At 36.2% G+C, this 23,631-nt stretch overlaps 1 protein-coding gene across 7 annotated transcripts in view; it reads right to left on the bottom strand.

The window, feature by feature from the left end:
- Positions 1–23,631, bottom strand: part of PREPL (prolyl endopeptidase like) — a 37,638-nt gene that overhangs the window by 13,366 nt on the left and 641 nt on the right. Inside the window, exons 2-8 of one of the 7 annotated variants that reach the window (XM_046661072.1) lie at positions 22,262–22,803; positions 11,341–11,463; positions 10,025–10,091; positions 9,059–9,262; positions 7,232–7,367; positions 1,568–1,784; positions 491–676 (exon numbers count right to left, since the gene is read on the bottom strand). In XM_046661072.1, coding sequence (XP_046517028.1) covers positions 491–676; positions 1,568–1,784; positions 7,232–7,367; positions 9,059–9,262; positions 10,025–10,091; positions 11,341–11,463; positions 22,262–22,480 — 1,152 coding nt within the window. In that variant the 5' untranslated portion in view covers positions 22,481–22,803. Of the gene's footprint in view, positions 1–490; positions 677–1,567; positions 1,785–7,231; positions 7,368–9,058; positions 9,266–10,024; positions 10,092–11,340; positions 11,464–22,261; positions 22,804–23,631 lie in introns of all 7 variants that reach the window. The other 6 variants (XM_046661070.1, XM_046661071.1, XM_046661074.1 and 3 more) reach the window with 6 other exon arrangements.

Below are 23,631 nucleotides of genomic sequence, written 5' to 3'. Positions count from 1 at the left end.
TTGAAAGAAATCGAAGTTCACCCTGCTCCTGATCCCCTGTGGGTGAGAAAACTGGCAGAGAGATGATGCAGACAGCAGCATGCAGTGCCAGAAACACAGTGGGCATGACTCCTAACCTCACTGGGGGTGTGGGACGGGAGCAGTAGGTAGCAGTTAGGCACTAGCTGCCAAGTTGGCCTGCGTTATTACTCTATCTGAAGTCGGAGAGATATGTAATATAGAGAGATATGTAGAAAGATAAATATAATAGCACTTTACTTCTGAAGTTCATGCTATATGACAGTATTTTAAGTAAAACTGCATTAAAAGCAAGGTCCTTTAAGAAATTCTCAAGTAAACCTCCTAAACCTGATAAAGACCCACTATGCTAAATTCCATTTAAATTCTTTTTAAGAAAAAGTACACTGCCATTATTCAAAACTTAATGTTCTGTTAAGCTAAATGGCATGTATTTTGATTAACAGTATTGTCTTTCGGAAGTTAAACATACCTTTAGAGACCGAACTGAATCATCAGCCAGACCAATCACGTTAACATAAAGCAGATTGCTGTGCTTCAGGAATAGAACGCAGTGATCCTTAAACATGTCCAAGTCTACGACTTTGGTATTTCTCTTCATTGTGAAAAATAAATCCCAATTCATAATAGCAGGGGTATCAGCTGCTGTTCTCATTAGCTGTGTGGAATAAAGTTAGAAAAGATCTAGGTAACAGAACATGATGACTACAGCATCGGGAGATAAAATCACTGAAAACTAGACCATAGTAGTCGTCAGTGTTCTTTTTTTTTTTTAAAGACTGGCACCTGAGCTAACAACTGTTGCCACTCTTTTTTTTTTTTTTTCTGCTTTATCTCCCCAAATCCCCCCTGGTACAAAGTTGTATATCTTAGTTGCAGGTCTTTCTAGTTGTGGCATGTGGGACGCTGCCTCAACGTGGCCTGACGAGCAGTGCCATGTCCACGCCCAGGATCCGAACCATCGAAACCCTGGGCCGCCGCAGCAGAGCGTGCTAACTTAACCACTCGGTCACGGGGCCAGCCCCCGTCACTGTTTTATAAAGAGCTGAAGGAGCTAACTCTGCATCAGGGCTGAAGTATGACCATCACCATATGAAAGAGCCCAGGCTAGCCTGCTGAGTGGTGAGACAGTGTGGCCCAGTGCTTAGCTGACAGCCAACATTTGTGTGAGGGCATTCAGAGGCAGCTGACTGTGGAAGTTCAGTGAGCTGAGATTAGCAGAACTGCCTAGCTGAGAGCAATCCAAATTGCTAACTCATAGAATCACGAGTTTATAAAAGTTTGTTCTTTTAAGCCATTAAATTTGGCTTTGACAACTAATATAATCAGGATAGAATATGTTTACTAACCTTTTTAGGCACAATTAACATATATAGACATATTGGCTCAAGAGGAAGAGAAAAGGGATGGATTACACATAGGAAGGTAGCATCAATTTCTATACTTTACCAAAAGGCTAAAAAACAATTAACTCAGAGCAAGAAACGTTGTCGATGGAAGTGTGATACTTCTTAACAGCCCAAATGGGACAAGGAGAATATAGGATTACCTTGAATTCTGTAGGCTCGCCAACATTAGTGAGAATGTATAATTCATCATCTCTGTGTTCAACGTAGTAAAGGACCCCATGTATTCGCTTCTGGATAAGTACTGGTGGGTCCCAAGGGCTTAGGCCATCTATCAACCACACTTCAGAAGTGGTCTTGTTCATAATATTTATGGTGAGGAAACGACTGTCCTTTGTCAGATAAAGGAAAACAAAATAGCTACAGAGAGAGAGACAGAGAGAAAGGGGTTGGGGGGACAGGGGACATGAAAATCCAATAAATTTCAAATGCATGTTACTTTGTTAATGACAATATCTCACAGGTGGTCAGCATATATGCTAATTTGTAATGGAGATAGAAAATAAAAACAACTCCTTAGTGAATACTGCTTGTAAACTAAAAAACTGGCTATTATTTTTCTCATTTCTCCTCCAAAGGCATTCAAAATAATTTTTTCTCTAACATTTTATCATGAACATGTGTGTTTTCAAACACACAGAAAAGTTGAAAGAAATGTAAGGTGAGTAGGTACTCATGTACCCACCATGAAGATTCAATCATTGCTAACATTTTGTTCTATTTGCTTTATCACATTATCTATGCATCTTTTTTTGAATGAATTTCAAGGTAAACTACAGACATCATCTAACTCTCACTTAATCATGTTAATAGATTACAGGCCTTTTTGCTATGAAGAGAAAATAAACTTCCTAGAGGAGATATGTAACTGTAGGAAAGAAAAGGGACACAGAGTTTACTTTGTTTTTCCTCCGTACGCACATTGGATTTCCTTTTCTCCCTCTCTCCTAGTTTTTACAAAAAACAGAAAAATAGTCAGGAAAAAAACCCCTTACAATCTCACTAACCTAAAATGTTTTAAAAATTAACTTCTAAATACAGATGCAATTTTGGATTCTACATTTTTTATTTCACATAATATCAATATCTCCTCCATTAGTTACAGTCCTTATGATCATCATTATTATTATTATTTTAAAGATTGGCAACAGTGCCAATCTTCTTTTTTTTTTTTCTCCTTCTTTTCCCCAAAGCCCCCCAGTGCACGGTTGTATATTCTGGTTGTAGGTTCTTTTGGTTGCACTATGTGGGACACTGTCTCAGCATGGCCTGATGAGTGGTGCCATGTCCATGCCCAGGATCCAAACTGGGAAAACCCCTGGCCCCTGAAGTAGAGCGCATGAACTTAACGACTTGGCCACGGGGCTGGGCCCATGATCATTATTTTTAACGGCTACCTAATATTCTATTAGGTGGAATTATCACCATTCTTAAAAACTGATTTCAATGTTTCATTGTAAAAAAAAAATATGAAAGGGAACATATTCGTGAAGACAGTTTCCCCCTCCTCGACCTTTATAATTATCACCTTAGGATACATTCTTAGGAAAGAAAATACTATTTTAATGATTAAGAGTATTTTTATGACTTGTGATAAATATAACCAAATAATATCCCCACAGCATTATACTGACTTACACCGACACACTGAATGGCTTTAAATGTTATGTTTACATATTGCCTTATTATAAAAATAACATACTGAAAAATATAAAGAAAGATAATAATCCTAAATCCCACTACTCAGAGACAAGCATGTCTAACAGTTTGGTAAAATTCCTTCTGTACTGATTTACATCACCATGTTTGTCAATGTTATTTCTTCTGTGATATGTTTATGTCCATTTTAATCATGGTGATACAGTTTAAATTACTGGTCTATAAATAAACATCTCTTTATAAATTAAAGATATAAACTTGTCCTTTTGTTGTAAATACTTTCCTACCTTTTGTCATCTGGATTTTAATTGTTTACAATTGGTTTCTTATTTAAGAGTTTAATATTTTAGTTAATCAATAACACCACCCTTTGTAATTTCTTCTACTGATTTTATGCTTTGGAAATATTTCAACCAAGTTGAATGAAATATTTATATTTTCATCTAGTTTTTTTTGAATGGTTTTATTTTTTATTTTTTTCAGATGTACATCATATTTCGAATTCTGGATACATTACATCATGTTTACCACCTGAACACTAATTATAGTGCATCCCCTCACATGTGACCCTAATCACCCCTTTTGCCCTCCCACCTCCCCCCTTCCCCAATGGTAACCACCAGTCCAATCTCCAATGCTATGAGTTTTTTTTTTTCCTGTCGTTTTTATCTTCTACTTATGAGTGAGATCATATGGTATTTGACTTTCTCCCTCTGACTTATTTCACTCAGCATAATACCCTCAAGGTCCATCCATGTTGGCACAAATGGCCGGATTTCATCATTTCTTATGGCTGAGCAGTACTCCATCGTGTATAAATACCACATCTTCTTTATCCTTGAATGGTTTTATTTTTATGAATAGATTATTTAAATCTTTTAGGAGTATATGTGATGTATGAAGTGTTGAAAACTAGTTTTGTCCAAAAGGTTAATATTTCCCACAGCATTTTAAAATAATACCCATTCACTTTTCATTAGTTTGTGATGCCTCTTTTATCCTAAGTTTTTATACATACTAGGGTCTGTTTTAGAGTTTGCTCTTCTGGTCTCTATTATTTGTCTGTTCATTTGTATTATTTTAACTGTTGTAGCTTCATATATGGTTACAGGGCAAGTCCCCTATCCTACTTTGCTCTCTATTTTCAACATTTTCTTTCCTATTTTTATCTATTTATTTTTGTCTGATGATGACACAGGTAATCAGAAGATAAATTACTTGGTCAATTATTTGGCAGATACATGGTTACAGGGAAGAAAGAACACAAGTGGCTCTCTAGTAACAGCTTTCTTAGAAAGAGAAGACAAGTCATGGTAACCACAAAGCGAAAACCTACAGTAGATACACAAAATATAAAGAGAAGACAATCAAACCACACTACTATAAAAAAATCACCATTTCACAAAGGAAGACAGTAAGAAGGGAGGAAAGGAACATGGCAACTACAAAAGTCAGAAAACATTATTAAGATAGCATTAGTAAGTCCTTACCCATCAATAATTACTCTAAATGTAAATGGATTAAATTCTGCAATCAAAAGGCATAGAGTGGCTGAATGGATTGAAAAAAAAAGACCCAACTATATGCTGCCTATAAGAGATTCACTTCAGCTTCAAGGACACACAGGTTCAAAGTGAAGTGATGGAAAGTTTTCCACACAAGTGGAAACCACAAGAGAGCAAAGGTAGCCATACTTACACCAGACAAAACATACCTTAACTTAAAAGCTGTAACAAGAGATAAAGAAGGCCACTATATAATGATAAAGGGGTCAATTCATCAAGAGGATATAATAATCATAAATACACTCAACATCAGAATACTCACATATATTAAGCAAACAGTAACAGATCTGAAGGGAAAAATAGACAACAATACAATAACAGTAGGGGACTTCAATACCCCACTTTTAACAATGGATAGATCATTCAGGCAGAAAATCAATGAGGAAACATTGGATTGGACTATACTTTAGAACAAATGGATCTAACAGACATACAGAACAGTCCATCCATCAGCAGCAGAATATACATTCTTTTCAAATGCATATGAAATACACTCCAGGACAGATCACATGTTAGGTCACAAAACAAATCTTAACAGGAGGAAAACAGGAAAATTCATAAATATATGGAAATTAAACAATATACTCTTAACCAATAGGTCAAAGAAGAAATCAGAAAGGAAATGAAAAAATATCTTGAAATAAATGAAAATGAAAAAACAACAAATCAAAACTTATGGGATGCAGCATAAGCAGCTTGAAGACAGAAGTTTATAGCAATAAACACCTACTTAAGAAAAAGAAAGATCTCAAATGAACAACCTAACTTTACCACTCAAGGAATTAGAAAAAGATGCAAGTCATAAAGTCATTTTGGTGAACTTTACTTGTGAGAACAGAAAACTGAAACCTGGGGATCAAACCAAACACAGTAAAAAGCACCTCAGTGTCTTGGAAGCATTATGAAAACCTTTAATCCATTTCCCCTTTTAGAATTCTGCTTTTCGGGGCTGGCCTGGTGGTGCAGTGGTTAAGTTCATACGTTCTGCTTAGGCGGCCTGGCATTTGCTGGTTCGGATCCCAGGTACGGACATGGCACCACTTGGCAAGCCATGCTGTGGTAGGCGTCCCACATATAAAGTGGAGGAAGATGGGCATAGATGTTAGCTCAGGGCCAGTCTTCCTCAGCAAAAAAGAGGACTGGCAGCAGACGTTAGCTCACAGCTAATCTTCCTCAAAAAAAAGAATTCTGCTTTTCCCTTTTGGTCCTTCCCTTTGGATTTGGGTCTGTTTATAACGTATTCAGAATCCACAAACCAGTTTGTGCTGTGGATCAGGGATCTGAATACCAAATTAGACTTAAGCATATTTAATTATGGTTAGTTCCTTATAGGGCAGAAAAAAACATACTAGAAGCCAAATACTTTCCAAGAATTTGAAACGTATATGTGATCACTCACTTAATCTTAGAACTTAGGACAGTAACAACATATGGCAAACAAGTATCTTATTCAAGAGTATAATTCACTGGGCCAATTTTGAGCTTTATTCACAAGATGGAAAATGGTTCACAATCCAAAGTCATCAATATAATGTAATGAATTACTAGCTTAAACTATCATCTCCAAAAGAGATCCTTGACAAATGACCACAAAACAGTGGAATCATATGAACAGTTCTAGTAATTTCTCATTAAAACAATCATCATCAGAAAAAAATCCAAAACAATGACAGCACTACTGGACCAAAAGCGCTAGTTCTATGGGCTGGAATAATGTAATTTCTCCAGACCTCAAATTCTTAATATAAACTAGGGGTTGTACAAGATTTTCCTTAAGGTCCTTGTCAGCTCTGAGATTTTATGAAATCAAGGATTAATTTTCTCGTTTGGGTATCAACTTCATTGTCATAGATGTGGTGTAAAATCCCCTTTTTGTTTTTCTTGCAACATCTGTTCAGATATTGTCCAAACTATACTGCTAAATGATGTAGGAGGTAACAGGACACTGGTGTTAAGGAAAAATTTGTTTCTCCTAAGTCATTTGGAAAAGTCTATCTGGGTTAGAGTTACGGGATTCTGTCAGGTAAATTTAATATTATTTCCTCCCAAGCTTGGTTAATGGTAGTATGAGGCATGAGTCCTAGAGATTACAAGGCAATGAAGAAAATTGTCTTTAAGGAGGAATTATCAAAGTACTAGAGAAAGTAAAATTTAAAGACCAATGGACATCATGGCTCAAAGCAAAGCAACTTAAAATTCAGATAATCTACATGAAATGAGTAGTGAATTCTGTGTAACTGACACCATGGTATTCTAGTTATGACTTACAAGAGATTTATAACTGCTGTATGACACCCCTAGTAAATGTTTAATTAACAACTCCTCTCATGTGCCACAGTCCAGACAGAATGTTAGTAACAGCATTTGCAGTCTAATAATCTATTTATGTTCACTCTAGAGTTTGAAGGTAACCAGACTCCAGTTTTGAATCTAAACAACTTATAAAAGAATGATTATGCTCAACTTAGCCTTATTATATTCTGGTTCCAGCCAAAATCAATGTTTTAAGCGAGCCAAGAGCAGCACTCTAGGAAACTGGAGAAATACCCTGGAGGAAAAGATTTAATTGCATTATTCTAGTACCTTGGGTCTTTTTCTGTGTAAAAACGTTCATTACGTTTGTTATCACCAAAAGTGGCTCGATATACATCATGACAGCGAAGGTTCCTCTGGAAGGTGTAGAATAAAACATCTTCATCTTCTTCATCTTTTACCCATTCTGAAAGAAAATAATTAAAGAATTATACCTAGCCACCTACTTACTGTTAACAAAAAAAGGGGAGGGTGGTGGCCTGGTGGCACAGTGGTTACGTTTGCACACTGGGGTTTGTTGTTTCGGATCCAAGATGCAGACCTACACAACACTCATCAAGCCATGCTGTGGCAGTGTCCCACATATAAAACAGAGGAAGACTGGCACAGATGTTAGCTCAGTGACAATCTTCCTCAAGCAAAAAGAGGAAGATTGGCAACAGATGTTAGCTCAGGGCCAATCTTCCTCACTCAAAAAGAAAAAAAAAAGGCACAGTGCACTCTAATTCTGAATGCCAAAGAGAAGAGATGTACAAGTTTATCCTGGAAATCTAAATCCAGCACAGGTTCAACTGTATCTAATCTGCATTATATGTAAGCCAAAGAACCTTCCAGAGAATAAAATACTACTACATCAATTCTAAGTTTTCAAGAAGTTATCAGTCTCAGGGTACTCAAGTTTCTAAACAAGAGCTGAATGTTCAATATTTAGGAAAGACTTTCGTAGACACATTTGCTTTCAGATGAATTATGCTTAAATCTACAGCCTCTGACTTTAAGTCTGAGGAAACTGGATTACTTTCTCTTATACCTAAATGTTTTCTGTCTACTTTTAAGCCACAGGGTATCTCAAACTACCAAATATACTTTTAATGCTGGTGTTTTCTTAATCTTACCAGAAGCTGTCAACGCAAGTTTTCACACAATTACATCATGACTGCCACCTGGCTGACAGTGACTGTAAGACATCACTGTATAATATGCATCCTGATTTTAGAGAGGTTAAAATGAACACAAAACGTTATGTTTAGAATCAATTAAATAGGGTATAATTTCAATTCACTGCAAAAGCATTTAAACAATGGGGAAATTTACGGCAGAAAATGAAAAAGGAGGATAAAGTATGAACATATGTATCAATGATAAATGATAAAATTTAAAGTTGGTTCTATTAGTAAAAATAGCACAACTTCTATTGATGAATCAGTTAGTTCAACATGTTCTGAAGTTCTCTGGTAGTGACTTTGGGCAATTTGCTGTAAAAGCATGACAAGATAATGTGAAATTAAAAAATGATACCCAGGGGCCAGCCCTGTGGCTGACTGGTTAAGTTTATGCACTCCGCGTCAGCAACCCAGGGTTTTGCCGGTTCGGATCCTGGGCACGGACATGGCACCACTCATTAGGCCATGCTGAGGCAGCGTCCCACATAGCACAACCAGAGGGACCCACAACTAAAAAATATATACAACTATGTACTGGGGGGATTTGAGAAGAAGGAAAAAATTAAAAAATATTAAAAAAAAAAGTGATACCCAAGCTTAAAGTTGAATAAAATACTAAGATACAGCTTATATGCAAAAATGTATTCTAAGTAATAAATTAGCAAAGAATTACTGATATATCAAAATACACTGTACAACTTGGATTCTTATTATAATAATTTAACAAACATGAACGTGATTTTGGATGTCACTAAAGAAGGGAAGGTCTCCTGGACAGGATGCACACAGGAAGGTGTGGAGAGCACAGGGTAAATGGGTCAGGCACTCCCCCTCTCATACACTCACATGTGCACGTGAAAATGTTTCACAAGTGTGGAAAATTCTCTTACTGTTGCCTTTTCAACAGAGAAGACTGTTCTAGTTGGTGGCTTACCAAAACTGGATACATTTGGGAAAGACGCTTCCATTGCAGGCTGATCACTGAGCTTCACAATTATACAGGTAGATGCTTCAGAATCTTCAGTTCTTATCTTGGCAGCTACGTATTTTTCATCAGGAGCAACTCTGATACAATCAATGAAGGGCTGGTCTAATTTAAGTTCCTCTAAATTGAATAAAACTTCATAATTATCACTGTCTGCTGCATAAAGAAAAGGATGAAAGAGATAATCCACAAGATGTACTTAAAAATTTCTTAAACTGTTTTTTTCAATGTTTTAAATTAGCATTCCCCCTCTCTATTCTGGCTTCCTTCAGCATCAATGGCAGCTTGATTTGCATAGAAATTGGCATTAGTTATTTAATATTATCCTATCCTAATCAATATTTTTCTATGTATCAACCTATGTGATGTTATTCAATACAGTTACAGTTGAGTATTTACAGACCACATAGAACCTAGAAAGTAAGAGAATGTAAATGACATTGAATAATCTTTATAAAGTGCCTAGTACAGTACCTGGGATATAGTAGATGTTCAAAAAATGTTGGTTCCTACCTCCATTCTCCTCCCTGCCAACGCTTTTGGGTGTAGTTAACTAAATCTTAAGCAAACCCAGATATTAAAAACTAGTCATTTAAAAAAAGAGAGACAACTCAGAAATAATCTACACACAGTATTTTCTACACTTCTGAGAGATTAATATCAAATTTTCCATGAAAAATACGAAATGTGAAGAATCAGAGTACAGTCATATGTTGCTAAATGATGTTCTGGTCAACAAAGGACTGCATATATAACAGTGGTCCCATAAGAGCAGTACCAGAAAGCCTGGGGGTGTGTGAGTACACTCTATGATGCTCACACGATGACGAAATCACCTAAGCATGTATTTCTCAGGATACACTCCATTGTTAAGCTACACATGACTGGACATTAAAAGGAAAAGCTGTGGCGTACCTTCTTCATCTTTGGAACGAACCAAGCAGCAACCTTCTTGATAATAAACAAAACCACCGTGTTTAATCTGACAACAAAAAGAAACAAATGGTTCATTTAATAATAAAAAATAACAAACACAATTTAATTGTTTAATGGTTTGATTATTCAAGAAGAAATGAGATCTTTTATAAAAAGTAGACCTGCCGAAGTCTATAAATCAACACACAAAAAATATAAAATGGATCACTTTTTATAACATAGTGGTTAAGATATGGTTTTCTCTATCACTGGAGGAGTTTCTAATACATACACATAGGGATCAATAAAGAGAAGGCATAGCGAAATCTGTTAGTCCTCATGACTGTACAAACCACCTAAGCTATACTTTGGGAACATCTGACATTCACAGTGGGATTCAACTTCTCCACTGCAGAGGCATCTTTAAGATAACCCAAAATGATGCAGCTGAGGGAACTGTGGTTCAGACTCGTCTGAAAACCCAGTCAATAACTTTCTGAGATCCTTTCCTCTAAAATAGGCTGTCACCACCAACTGTTCATGGTCTCAATTTGATTTCGCACAAAGCATCTTATCTTCTGTGGGGTGACAAATACAGACAATTTGAGATTGAGAGAATGAATATTACCAATGTATGAATAGTGCTCTTGTCTAATACCTACACATTAAACGTAACTGATTGATTGATATGATTTCAGGTAGCTCAAGCCACATTCATTACCTGGTAGTTAGTGGCGTAATTTGAATCAGGAATTTCTGATTCTTAATCTACTGCTATTTCGATTCTACTATGTACGTGATTTTCATTTATAAGCTGTGGTTGCGTTTTCTAATCTTACTGAAAAATTTTCAACATGCATGTTCAGCCTGTTTCAATTGAATATTTATGACTCTGGTAACCCTAAAATGGTCAAACAAATACTTGGCTTTCATGGTATTACATTACTTAAAGTGAATTTCCTTTTATCAAAAACAGTGTACACAATCAAATACTTTTCAAATAATGAAGAAATCTGACTTAGTTTCATTTGAACTTCTCCTTAGAATTATTTGAGAAATTTTAAAACAGAATTGGTTGTTTCTAAAAATCATAATTAACATAATATGCTTGGAAATTCATTTTGGTTTTGATCTTTATAATTTATTTTAAGGATTACACTCTGCTTATTCTTTGTTCTTTAAATTTTTCAGCATATTTTACAGCCAAAAGCAGTCTAATTTTGATATGGGATTAGGTCTATAAATCACAAGGTATTTCATTTGTATCCTGACTGGTAATATCAGATTTTTAAAAAAAAAGACAAAAGATATCCCACCTCTGCATTGATGATTTCATATTCTTCTTGCGGCTGTGTTTCTAATTTTGCTCTTACTTTTTCAAATGCATCCATGTTTTCTGAAAGGGATTTTTCGTTTTCTTGTTTAATAGGCAGAAAATCCTGGAAAAAGTTTTATTAGTATGATCATAATATTTCAAACTAGGAAAAAACCCTTAGCTTTTTAAGGATAATTCTTATTTCCTTTTCATGCAAGTACTACAATGTTAGGTCTACACCTATGAAATAATATGCACTTCACAGACCTTAAATGTTTCTTTAGCTCAATAAATGATTTCTTTTTCATTTAAAAATGTAAACAAAGAAAACACAGTGAACACTTGATGGCTATACCATTAATTTAAATGGATAAGTCCTTAAGATGCGTAAGTACTAAGAAGTGCTGGAGAAGGTTCAGAAATGCTATGGGAAAGGTTTATACAAAATCAAGCAGTAAAGGAAATCCTAACAACATTTATGTATTAAATAGTCAGGGGCGTGAGGTACAACAAAAAGTCTTCTGAGTTTTATAAAGTACTAAAACACTTCCTAAACGGAGGGAAATGTCAAAGAGAGAGGAAGATATTTTCTTAATAAATGTTCACTATTATTTTATTCACAGAAAGAGTTACGATAAGAAATTTGTCCTATTTTATATCTTCATTAGCCATAATCATCTTCTCTTGTGGGGATAAGGAATCTCTCAAAGAGAACTGTTTATCAGATCAAAAGGTGGATTAATGCTTTACAAAACCAAGATTCTCTGTGAGTTTAAGGAAAAAATAATATATTCAGCTTATAAAAGGGAGAACAAGGAAGAATAATGGAAAATTAAAGAACATGAGTACAGACAGAGATGAAAGCTAAATAAGCACTCAGTGTCTTATTAGGAGTATCTAATAAACTGAGAGCTTTAGTTGACCTCTGGTGAGCACGTAAATTCCCTATGAATGATTAGAATTTGGATAAGGCAAACCTCAATTGTCAAATAAAAAAGGGGTTCAATAATTCAACACTCCACAGTTTTGCCTTGTTTAAGCAAAAGAATTCTAGCCAAGATTTTCAACATGAGCTTTCTGCCAAAGATGACAACTGTACAGTGATTTGTGCCAGAGGGGCACTAAGCCCTTTGGTAAGGATCTCCAACAGCTGGTAAATATTTATTGCACAAGTGTGTCCATGATACTTTACCAACACTGCAGAGAATGTAAGCTATAAATATAGTTTATATCACAAACAGTTTACAATCTAAAATTAAACACAAGAATAAAATAGAAAAATCATCAAAACAAATTAAATAGAAAAACAATCATTTCCACAAAGTTTTCCTTTAGACTTTTTGAGAAGCTTTATGATTTGGATTAGATTTAAATGAGCAACAATGCTCATTATGGTGGTCTACATCATTCAATCTCTACTTCAATCATATAATTAATATGCTTGAGTAATTATTTGAAATCTAAATACTGGAGGCTCATTTTTTTTCACTTATTTTTTAGCATTTCTACAAAATTTAGAGTTGATCTTTAGGGTGGTAAGGTAAAATATCTGTATCAATAATTTCCTACTATAACCCAAAACACTAATCAGAAGATCACTAGGAATCTATCCTGAAACTATACTTAGCCATACAAACTGCCTTTTCATTTCCAGATATATGCTTATCTATTCTGTAATTCCCATTAGAACTTCTGAAGTAGAGTCAGGATAGCTACGAAGAGTATGTATTTCTACTACCTTGCAGGTTCTAGGATGTTCTAGGTTGGGAGGCTGGGCCCTGCTACTTTTAAATACCCCTTCTTCTTATTTTGCTTTTTACTGCAATAACATCGGTTTATAACATTATATAAATTTCAGGTGTACCAAATACCCATTCTTATTGACACTCATAGCCAAGGCAGGGCTAAAGGCTATGGGCCCAATACCTGTCTTCTTAGTTAAATTTATTTTACGTTACATATTAACTTTTTTCTGTGTCAAACATCCAAATAAACTGAGCTTATTTGAACCAAAGTAACCCTGAAAGCAACAGGAGTTCTAACTGCCTTAATAAAATGAAAGAGAATTCAAGAGCTTTGTAAGTAACTCCTCAAAAGGAATTACTCCCAGGGAAATTGAGATTTTATGTAATATGCATAAAGTACTCCAAGTAGTTTGCGTTTTAGTACTGTCCCAACAGTACCCAATGGGTGTCTTAAGCTGTCATTTCAATACCAGCATTATCATTAGGGTGTGCAGCTAACCCATCCATTCTAGCCAAGTATCCTATGTATTAAGACTATTAAACCAATAGTCCACTAATTTCAAGGACATATACTACCTAATGGAGCGGAGGTGAGGATAGCTTTAACTTCAAATTTTAAGAAGGTTACACATACAGTATCACTCCACTAGTGGAAAAAAGAAGCACTCCTTCCCCCTTCCAGGTGGCCCACCACAAAATCATTTTAACAATGAAAACTTAGAAAACAGGAGAACAGAATATGTTAACGTTATCATAGCAAAAATGTTGAACTCTAGGGGCCGGCCCTGTGGCTGAGTGGTTAAGTTCATGCACTCTGCTTTGGCGGCCCAGGGTTTTGTCAGTTCGGATCCTGGGCGCGGACATGGCACTGCTCATCAAGCCATGCTGAGGTGGCATCCCACATGCCACAACTAGAAGGACCCACAACTAAAAATACACAACTATGTACCGGAGGGCTTTGGGAGAAAAAGGAAAAATAAAAACTTAAAAAAAAAAAAAAGCTGCACTCTAAAGACAGAAAAATGGCACAGTAGAAAGACAGTGGACAGCTTTTAGTCAAGATGGTGGCACTAATAAATGGCTAATTCCAAGTCTAGGGTAGGGAGTGCAAAAAGGATACCTTGTGCCGGACAGCAAACAAATGCTCAAAGACTAATGGAGACTTGTCAAAAGGACACCAGGGCCAGCTTGAAGGAGTTCCTACTAGCCTCATTTGGGACAATTTGAGCATCAAAAAGAATAATGATGTAAGTGACTATAATACAATTAAAAAACAAAAATTCATAATAATTTGAAAACAAGCAAAAAGAAACTAAAATAAAAAAATAAAAAGAGACTACAAGAAAAAAGGAAACTTCTTTATAGATTAATACTAGTTAATAAATGTAGAAAGAATAGAATTAGAAAATTGTTAGCAACTCTCAGTGAAACAACTGATTAGGGTAAAGATCATCAACGGTTGTTAAACCCATTAGGCGAAATGATGTTGGGTCATACAATACTTGTACAGTACCAAAGTATTATCTTACAGATTACTTAGTAATTGCAAAGGAAATAATGCCTGTTTTACAATGGAGAGAACTGGCAATTATCACCTTAACCAAAATTATCAAGCTTAGCATCACTAACAGTGGGACAAGCTAACATAATGTTGTCTCCTGATACAATGCAATATGAAGCAGTTCAATTTAAGACAGAAAAAGAGAAGAGTAAACTTAAAGGAAGTAGAAGGGAAATAAAATTAATTTGTTTCAATGAGATTGATAAAGAAACTAAAGAGATGATCAACAAAATAAAAAGCTGGTTCTTAAAAAAGACATGAAGGGCAAAACTGATTACAAAAAGACATGAAGAGGGCCCTATGGCCGAGTGGTTAAGTTCGCACACTCTGCTTCAGCGGCCCAGGGTTTCGCCGGTTTGCATCCTGGGCGTGGACATGGCACCGCTCATTGGGCCATGCTGGGGCAGCGCCCCACGTGCCACAACTGGAAGGACCCACAACTAAGATATATAACTATGTACTGGGGGGATTTGGGGAGAAAAAGCAGAAAAAAAAGGACAAAGAATATTAGCAATGAAAAAGGTGGCACAATTACAGATAGAGATTTTTAAAAATCACAATAAAGTTCTTTATGCCAATACGTTTGAAAACATAGATAAAAATGGATTATTTTCAAGAAACTAAATGAATTTAGGTTCAAAAACTGACAAAAAGTAGAAGAGCCGAATAAACCAACAACTATCAAAGAAACTGAATTAGTAATTAAGTGCCTCCTTCTTAAAAGAGACACCAAACCCAGATACTTTAAAAGGTAGTTTTCTTGAATCTTCAAGGAACAGATAATCTTTTCATATGCCAACTTAAGAAAAAAATGCCCACTGTTTAAAACTACTCAACTTATTTTATCAGGCTAATATAACCTTGACACAAAAACTGGACAATGACGATGTAAGACAATTAAAAATCAATCTTACTGTAAAATGTGAATTTAAAAAACCTAAAGTAAAATATGATAAACCATGTATTTTTAAAAAGCACAAAACAAAAACAATAATAGTAATAATAAAACCCCATGTGACCATGTAGGATTTACCTTAAGAATGAAAGGATGGTTCAACATCAGAAAAAATCTATCAGTGTAATCTAACACAAGTAAAGGAGATACATAGTAGGGTCATTTCAATTAACGCAGAAAAACCCAGAAAATAATCAACAAGTTTTTTAAAAAAATGATAAAATCTTAAATACGGAATAGAGAGAAACTTTCTTGACTTGATGAATGCCTGTTATTTTACATAGGACCATACTAAATCCCTAATTAACATGCCTGAATGTATTTGTATTAGTACACATCTTATTTAGCATCTGTGAAACACTTTTCAAGAATCTTAATGATATTCATTTAAAATATCTAGTTTTATGTGCTGTTTATTTTGTTATCCAAAAGTGATTGTTAAATGAAGGACAGTAATTGTTTCCTATGTTCTCTGCCTCTAATTCCTCTCCTCCCCCTTCTCTTGAGTCCAGTAAGATTTTTGCCCTTCTCATCCTACTAACTACTCTTGTCAAGGTCACTGATGGCCACCACATTGCATGGTAGAAATGTTAATTCTAGGTATCCATACTACTTGACCTATTAGCACCATGACACAGTTTATCACTTCCTGCTCCTAAAAACACTTTTCTTCACTTGGTTTCCAGGATACCTCAATCACGTTGTTTTCCTATTTCACTGGCTCTTCTCAGTCTCTTCAGCTGGTTCCTACTCAACTCCCTGGCTTCTTAACATCGCATGCCCTGGACCACTTCTTTATCTGCCGTCTGCACTAATTTCCTTTGTGATCTCATCCAGCCTCATGACCTTAAATGTCATTTATTTGCTGAGGACTCCCAAATTTATATCTCTAGCTCAAACTTTTCCCCTGAACAATGTGAACTTGCATATCCAACTGACTACTCAATATTTCTACTTAGATGTCTAACGGGTAGGTCAAAAAATGTCCAGAACTGAACTTCTAATCCCCCCATGTATCCTCTCCCTTGAAAAATCGCCTGTTCTGCAGGCAATCTTTCCTGTCTTCATAAATGACAACTCTGTCCTTCCAGCTGCTCAAGTACAAAAGCCTTAGAGTCGTCTTTGTCTTTCTTGTGTTTGTCTGACCTGGGCTATCAGCTTTCTGCTGGTGGAATTATTTGTTTGCTTCACTAAACACTTTTGAGCTGGTACCTTAAAATAAATTTTTTTTCTTTTACGTACAAATTACAGGAAAATATAAGGAAAAAATAAACATTCTTATAATTCTAAAAAAAAAAAGAACTATATTGCAATCCACAGAAAGGCACTCTATAAAATAGATGTAGGTCCTATTTATGAAGTCAGTCATTCACTCAACAATTATTTATTACTATGTCACGCACTGTCTCAGACAATAAGGAAGCAATGTTGAACAAGACAGACATGGATGCTGCCCTCATGAAGTTTACATTTTAGTTGGGAAGACAAAACAAAAAAGGAAACTGACAAATGAAACAAAAATTGTGGTAAAGTGGCAGGAAGGAAACAAAGCTAAGGTGAAAAAACCAAAGTGAGGAACAGTTACTTTGGTTACCATGGTCAGAAATGGCCTTTCTCAGGAGGTAACATTTAATCAAGACCTAAAATAGGAGAAGGAACTAGACATGTAGGTGTGAATGGGATTAGGGAGAAGCATGTAAAGGCCCTAAGATGGATGGGAAAGAGTTGTGCTCTTCCATCCGGGGAAATTCTATTGTGGCTTGACTAAAGTGAATGAGGGGCAAAGTGGCATAAAATGAGATAAGGGCTAGATGCTGCAGGGCCTTGGGGGACATGACCAGGTAAACTGGATTTTATGTTTACCTATCAAGAAATTCTGGGAGGGTGCTGAGCTGGGGAGTGACATGATTTAACTTATACTTTAAGATATATGGAAAATGTGTTAAAAGGGAAGAAGAGGGCAGGCAAGGAACCTGGTTAGGTGGCTTTACCAGTAGTCCAGGTGAAAGATGACGATGGTAGAGATGGAGAAATACAGACAGATTCAACACTTACTTTGGAGGTTAATGCAGTATTTCTGAAAGCATGTCAGACATGATGGTATGCATGATTTGGAATATAGGAACGTTTTATTAGAAAGAATATAACTGGCACATCAGAATGCTGAGTTACTAAATTTATTATTCCTTGGGATGAGACAAGTTTAAACACAAAAAATTAAGTAAATAATAGCCTACATGTTATGGAGATATGGTAAAAACCATGAAGCTACTTGGGATACACCATTAATGGAGATGATGGCAGGGTAAAGGAACACAAGGAATAAAAAATGTTTTCCCGTGTTCTAGCTTGAACAACCAAGTATAGAACAATGAGATAAAGAAGAGCTGAGTCAGGGTTGGGGGAGTTGAAGTTCAACTGTGGATAGTTTGAGAAGTCAGTGAGATGTCCAACTGGAAATTAATACTGTGCAGCTCAGAGGAGAGTCTGGGATGAAGACAATAAATGCTATGGTACTTAAACCCATGAGAATGGATAAAATTACTTACAAAGAAATTAAAGAGAGAAAAAACAGCCAGGACTAAGCCCTGAAAAACTCCCAAATTTAGACGACATATGGAAGAAGAATTAGAAAAGGAGACCGAGAAGGACAGGTTTGTAAGGTAGGAGGAAAACGTGGAGTCAAGCGGCCTACAGAGAGTGTTTCTAGGAGGGAATGGTCAAGCATGTCAAATCTGCTGATACTGCCTCTAAGAGGAGGAAAGGGAAGTGCCTTCTGGGTTGAAATAATGCTACAACTTTGGTGATACTGACAGAGGTTCTAATGGAGGAGTGGGAGCCACACTCGAGAAGGTTAAGGAATAAATGGAATGTGGAAAAATCATCAATAACGAAGTTGTGCCTATAAGGTATCCCACTCTGGGAACTATTATAAAAAAAAATTGTGAGACTACAATTTTTAATTTCCTTTCTGTCTTTCTTGAGTTTTCCTTTAGACATTCCCCTTTTTCCTTTCCTTCTCCTTTCCTTGTCCTATCTGATGATGTTTTCAATCTTTTAGTTAGAACCAATGATTCCTATAAGTCACAGATCAGTAGTGCCAGTCAAGGAGATATTTATCGGCTAATCTACCTACCTTAGAGACTACTACAGGAACTGCTATCTGTATGGTAGAAATAGTCAATGAAGAAATGTTTAATCAAAGAATTTAATCCTTTCTCTTTACTTACTTGGTTTTCTTTTTTTTTTTTTTAAGATTGGCACCTGAGCTAACATCTGTTGCCAATCTATTTTTTCCTTCTTCTTCTCCCCAAAGGCCCCCAGTACATAGTTGTAAGTCCTGGTTCTGCCATGAGGGATGCCTCCTCAACATGGCTTGATGAGCAGCGCTATTTCTGCGCCCAGGATCTGAACTGGTGAAACTCTGGGCCGCTGAAACGGAGTTTGTGAACTCAACCATTTGGCCACAGGGCCAGCCCCTACTTGGTTTTCTTTTTCTCTCTCATTCAAATTATTAGGATCAAACAGTTTAGGAATTATTTTTGTAGGCAGAGCAGGACGACGTGGAAGACACAGAAATGTGATATCTGGTTTGACGCTGGTCTTTGAATCTCACTAGCTGGGGCATGAGTGTAGTGGAAAAAGTTCATCTTGCCATCTGGCTAATGTAAAATGGAAAGCTAAGGTACTTGTCAATAAGAACTTCAGAAATGAATGAATTCAACTAAGTTTAGGTCAGCAACGTTTGATCACTAAGTGTCTCTAGTTCCTAAAAGCAGGTCCACTGCCAGTGGCAGGCTGAGAATTCCAGAATTACCTGAGCAACTACAGGAAAAAAAACCAACAAAAACAGATCCTTAGAATTCATCCACAGAGATTCTGATCCAGCAGTTGTGGGGTGAGATCCAGCCACCTGCATTTCTAAAAAGCTCCCCAAGATTTCTGATATACAGCCAGACTGCAGAAGTTGATACTAGAGTCCCAAATGTAAAGGTGATTATTTGGTGCTGAGGTAACAAGGTACAGGTATAGACTCATGAAATTTTAGCCCTCGGAGGATTTTTAGAGTACATCAGGTTGAAATTCCCTTTTCTTCCCCCCAGTCAGGAAGATTAGAGTCCTCACTAATTCAGTCACACCAGTCATGGCCAGATCTCTTGGCTTCCAGCATTTCTATAGCATACGCTGCTCTCTCTCGTTTTTGAGTTAACTTATATAAATAGGTCTTTACTTTAAGCAAATATATTTTAATTTACCTACATGCACTAATTACTTTTTCTACTTTATTGTACCCATAAGAGTAAACAAAGTTGGAACTGAGTAGATGCTTTTCTATAGGTCTCTTCACAGCTTCCACAGGTCCCAGTGATCATAAAGGACAGAGACCACAGCTTTTAGATCATATAATTTCTCACAGAAGGAATGGTTGCTATATGACATGTGAAAGCAGGACCACTTTATCAGATAAAAGAATTACTGAAAGAGCTGCTTTTCTTGGAGCCACTGAGTCAGGTTAAAGTTTGTAGGTGACAGGAATCTAGGAAAGAGAATTAAAAAGTTGCTTCAGGGACAAATGGAGGAGAAAAATAGTCAACCTCCTGTAGAGGGGATGAACTAATCTCACAGCTGTTACTCTGACGGTAATTCTTGCCTACTATTTATAAACTAAGACTTAAGATAAAAGTACAAGATGACAAAATGTTCTAAACACAATGCAAAATAAAATGATCTAAAGGTCTAAAATGTGTCCAGCAGGTAAAATTTAAAAGTTTATCTTTCTAAAGGAGGACAAAGCTGTGCATGTGCACACACGCATACATACACGGTAAAAACAAAATAAAAGGAAGGTGTAAAGAATTTCTGAGTGAGTAAAGAACCAAAGTGCTAAACTAAGCTAAGATGTTATAAAAAGAAAAATAATTTGAACGACTAAAATGTAAAAAGTAAAAGTCTAGAGGCTAACAGATAAAAAGTTAAAAGCCGAAAAAGAAAAGAAAAGAAATCCACAACAAATAAGTATGAGCTAAGAAAAGAGCAAAAATTTAAAGGCCAGAAGAACTGAGTAAAATAAGATTACAAACACCATTTTTAAAAATAGAAGAAGCTGGGGACCAGCCCAGTGGCGCAGCGGTTAAGTGTGCACATTCTCGGCGGCCCGAGGTTCACCAGTTTGGATCCTGGGTGTGGACATGGCACTGCTTGGCAAGCCATGCTGTGGTAGGCATCCCACATACAAAGCAGGGGAAGATGGGCATGGATGTTACCTCAGGGCCAGTCTTTCTGAGCAAAAAGAGGAGGATTGGCGGCAGATGCTAGCTCAGGGCTAATTGGCCTCAAAAAAAAAAAAAAAAAAAAAAAGAAGCAGCTGTTCAAGTGTCTATCACTAGATGAATGGTTAAACAAAATGTGGTATATACAGATAATGGAATATTATTCAGCCATAAAAAGGAATGGAGTTCTGATATATGCTACAATATTGATAAACCCTGAAAACATCATGCTAAGTGAAATAAGCCAAACATAAATGACAAATATTATATGATTTCATGTATATGAATTATCCAGAATAGGCAAATTCATAGAGAGAGAAAGTATGTTAAAGGTCACCAGGGGCTCAGGAAATGTAGGAGCAGGGAGTTATTGTTTAATGGGTACATTTTTTTGGGTGATGACAGGGTTTTGGAAATAGACAATGATCATGTCTGTACAACATTGTGAATGTAATTAATGCCACTGAATTATACACTTAAAAATGGTTAAAATGGAAAATTTTATGTTATACATATTTTACTGCACAAAAAAATTAGGAAGCCAAAACAGACTTAAAAAGAAAAATCAGTATATACCAAAACCAAACTAGAAATTAATATATTAAAATAATAAAATATGTTAAAATATTGCAACAATCTCACCCCTAAATGTAATTTAAGGAACCTAAGGAACATAACAAGTATAAGGTAGGGAAGGAACGTCAAAGGGGTAGCAGCATAAATAGATGGCTTAATCCCAAATAGGTAGGATGAGCATATAATTTACCATCCTAACCAGGACACTTCTGAGAGGAAAGGGGACACTATTAATAATTACACAGGGACAACAGGTGTAGACCGGGACTGTCCCATGCAAACAGGGATGTGTGCTCACTCTACATATAAAGTCAAACAGGTTCTCAAGGTTGAGGTCATGCCCACAGCTTGGTGTCTAGCCAAAGTACAACAGTCTGAAAACATCTTCCTGAAGGACCCAAGTGGTCAAAAATGCAAGTCTTTTTTTCATTTTTTTTACACAGAAGCGACACATAATTACGTGGCCTTTACTAAAGTTTACTACTTTGGGATTCATAAAACAATCAGCATATTATTAGATTTTATTAAGAGCTATTATGATATTCCAGGAATTTTAGAAAGCTGAATTATACTTTGACTTGCACTGGTACGCCCAGTGATGAATTCCTAAGGTGAATCATTTCCCATAAATCTACATTTTTACATACTACATTAGAGCTCTATAAAGATACATATATATATTCTTTTATACTCACATAGTAAAAATCAAACTAGAATTACTGAGAAAATTAGTAACTGATATCTATCCATTCTTTAGTTTTAAACTGAAATTAATCTTAATGACCTACAAATAGGTTAACTGAAACAGTCCATACCTTACATGAGAAGCTCCGACTTGGGATGATTCTTGCTAACTCTGATATCTTGGGTTTATTCTGCAGACACTTGGTTAGGTGATATTTTTTCAATTTTATTCTATTGTAATAATGATCAGCGAAGTTATAGTGATTCAAATGCTGTTTCTGCATGCATTTCCCAAGGTGAGGAACACTATACTTCAAAGCTTGGAGAAATAATTTGCTCTTCTGCTGCATGATATCAAAGTCCCTGGTTTATGCTCCCTGTGGGGCTGCCAGCATATGACTGATTTCACAGGTATACAGTATACAGTAGCGGGTTCTCAGAGCATCTAAGATCCGCAGTTCTCATCCCTCCCCTTCAGGGTCATGCACCCCTCAGGTTATGAACAACTGCAGACAGTTGATAACTCAGGTTAAAAATATCTGAAAACTTGTATAAGATAAGGTTTCATTCAAATCATACTTCTTGGTAGATGTGACTTAAATGTCTCATTTGTAAAGTCAGTCCTATCAGGCTCAAACTATGCAGCACTGATTCTGGTACACATATGGACAAACTAAAAAACAACACAAAACAGAAAACAAAAAAACAAAATAAAAATTTGCAAATAAGTACCTGGACTTAATGGGGGCATCTCAGGAACTCTGAGGGCTTTAAAAGGCATTTGATCTTAAAAAATTCAGAACATATCTTTGATATGTATATGAAGGATAAGCTGGAAAGCCTCATTACTTAATAACGGTGGAGGAGGGAGGATTAATATTTGTTGAGTGTTTGCTACGTGCCAGAAGCTTTTATATACCTTGTCTGATTTAACCTTTATAAGAATCTGATACAGTAGCTATAGGATGTTCGTTTTAAAGGTGACCAAACTGGGGCTCTGGGGGCTTAAGCAACTGCCCCAGGTCACTCGGTCAGTCAGTAGTAGAGGAAAAAGACCAATCTGGTTTGGCTCCAAATCTTGGACATCACAACGACTGGATTTTAACGTTAAAAGGGTATTTAGCTCTTTAGTTGGAAAAAAAAACCACTTCAACATGCACAAATAAAATGTGAGGCTATCTCTGGTTTCTGTTGGGAAGTTGGTTCTTACTAACCTCTGAAGATAAGTAAGGCTAGTAAGTAGTTAAGAGTCAGAGCCGTGGGTTCAGGTCTTCACTCCTGCACTTACTACCCATGCCTCAGTTTCTTCATCTGCAAAACTGAGATAGTGACTCCATTTACCCTATGGAGTCGTTGTTGTAAGAATAAAATGAGACAATGTATGTGAAGATCTTAAAACAGTGCCTGGCACGTGGTAACCACTGAACAAATCGTGGCTGCTATTATTAAGAGTAAAAAGCTAGGTAGGCTGCTCACTGTTGAATGCTATCATGGAAGTCTT

Source organism: Equus quagga, chromosome 5 (assembly GCF_021613505.1).
Source record: "Equus quagga isolate Etosha38 chromosome 5, UCLA_HA_Equagga_1.0, whole genome shotgun sequence".
Lineage (NCBI taxonomy): Eukaryota > Metazoa > Chordata > Mammalia > Perissodactyla > Equidae > Equus > Equus quagga.
This window is presented reverse-complemented; position numbering and strand designations above follow the sequence as displayed.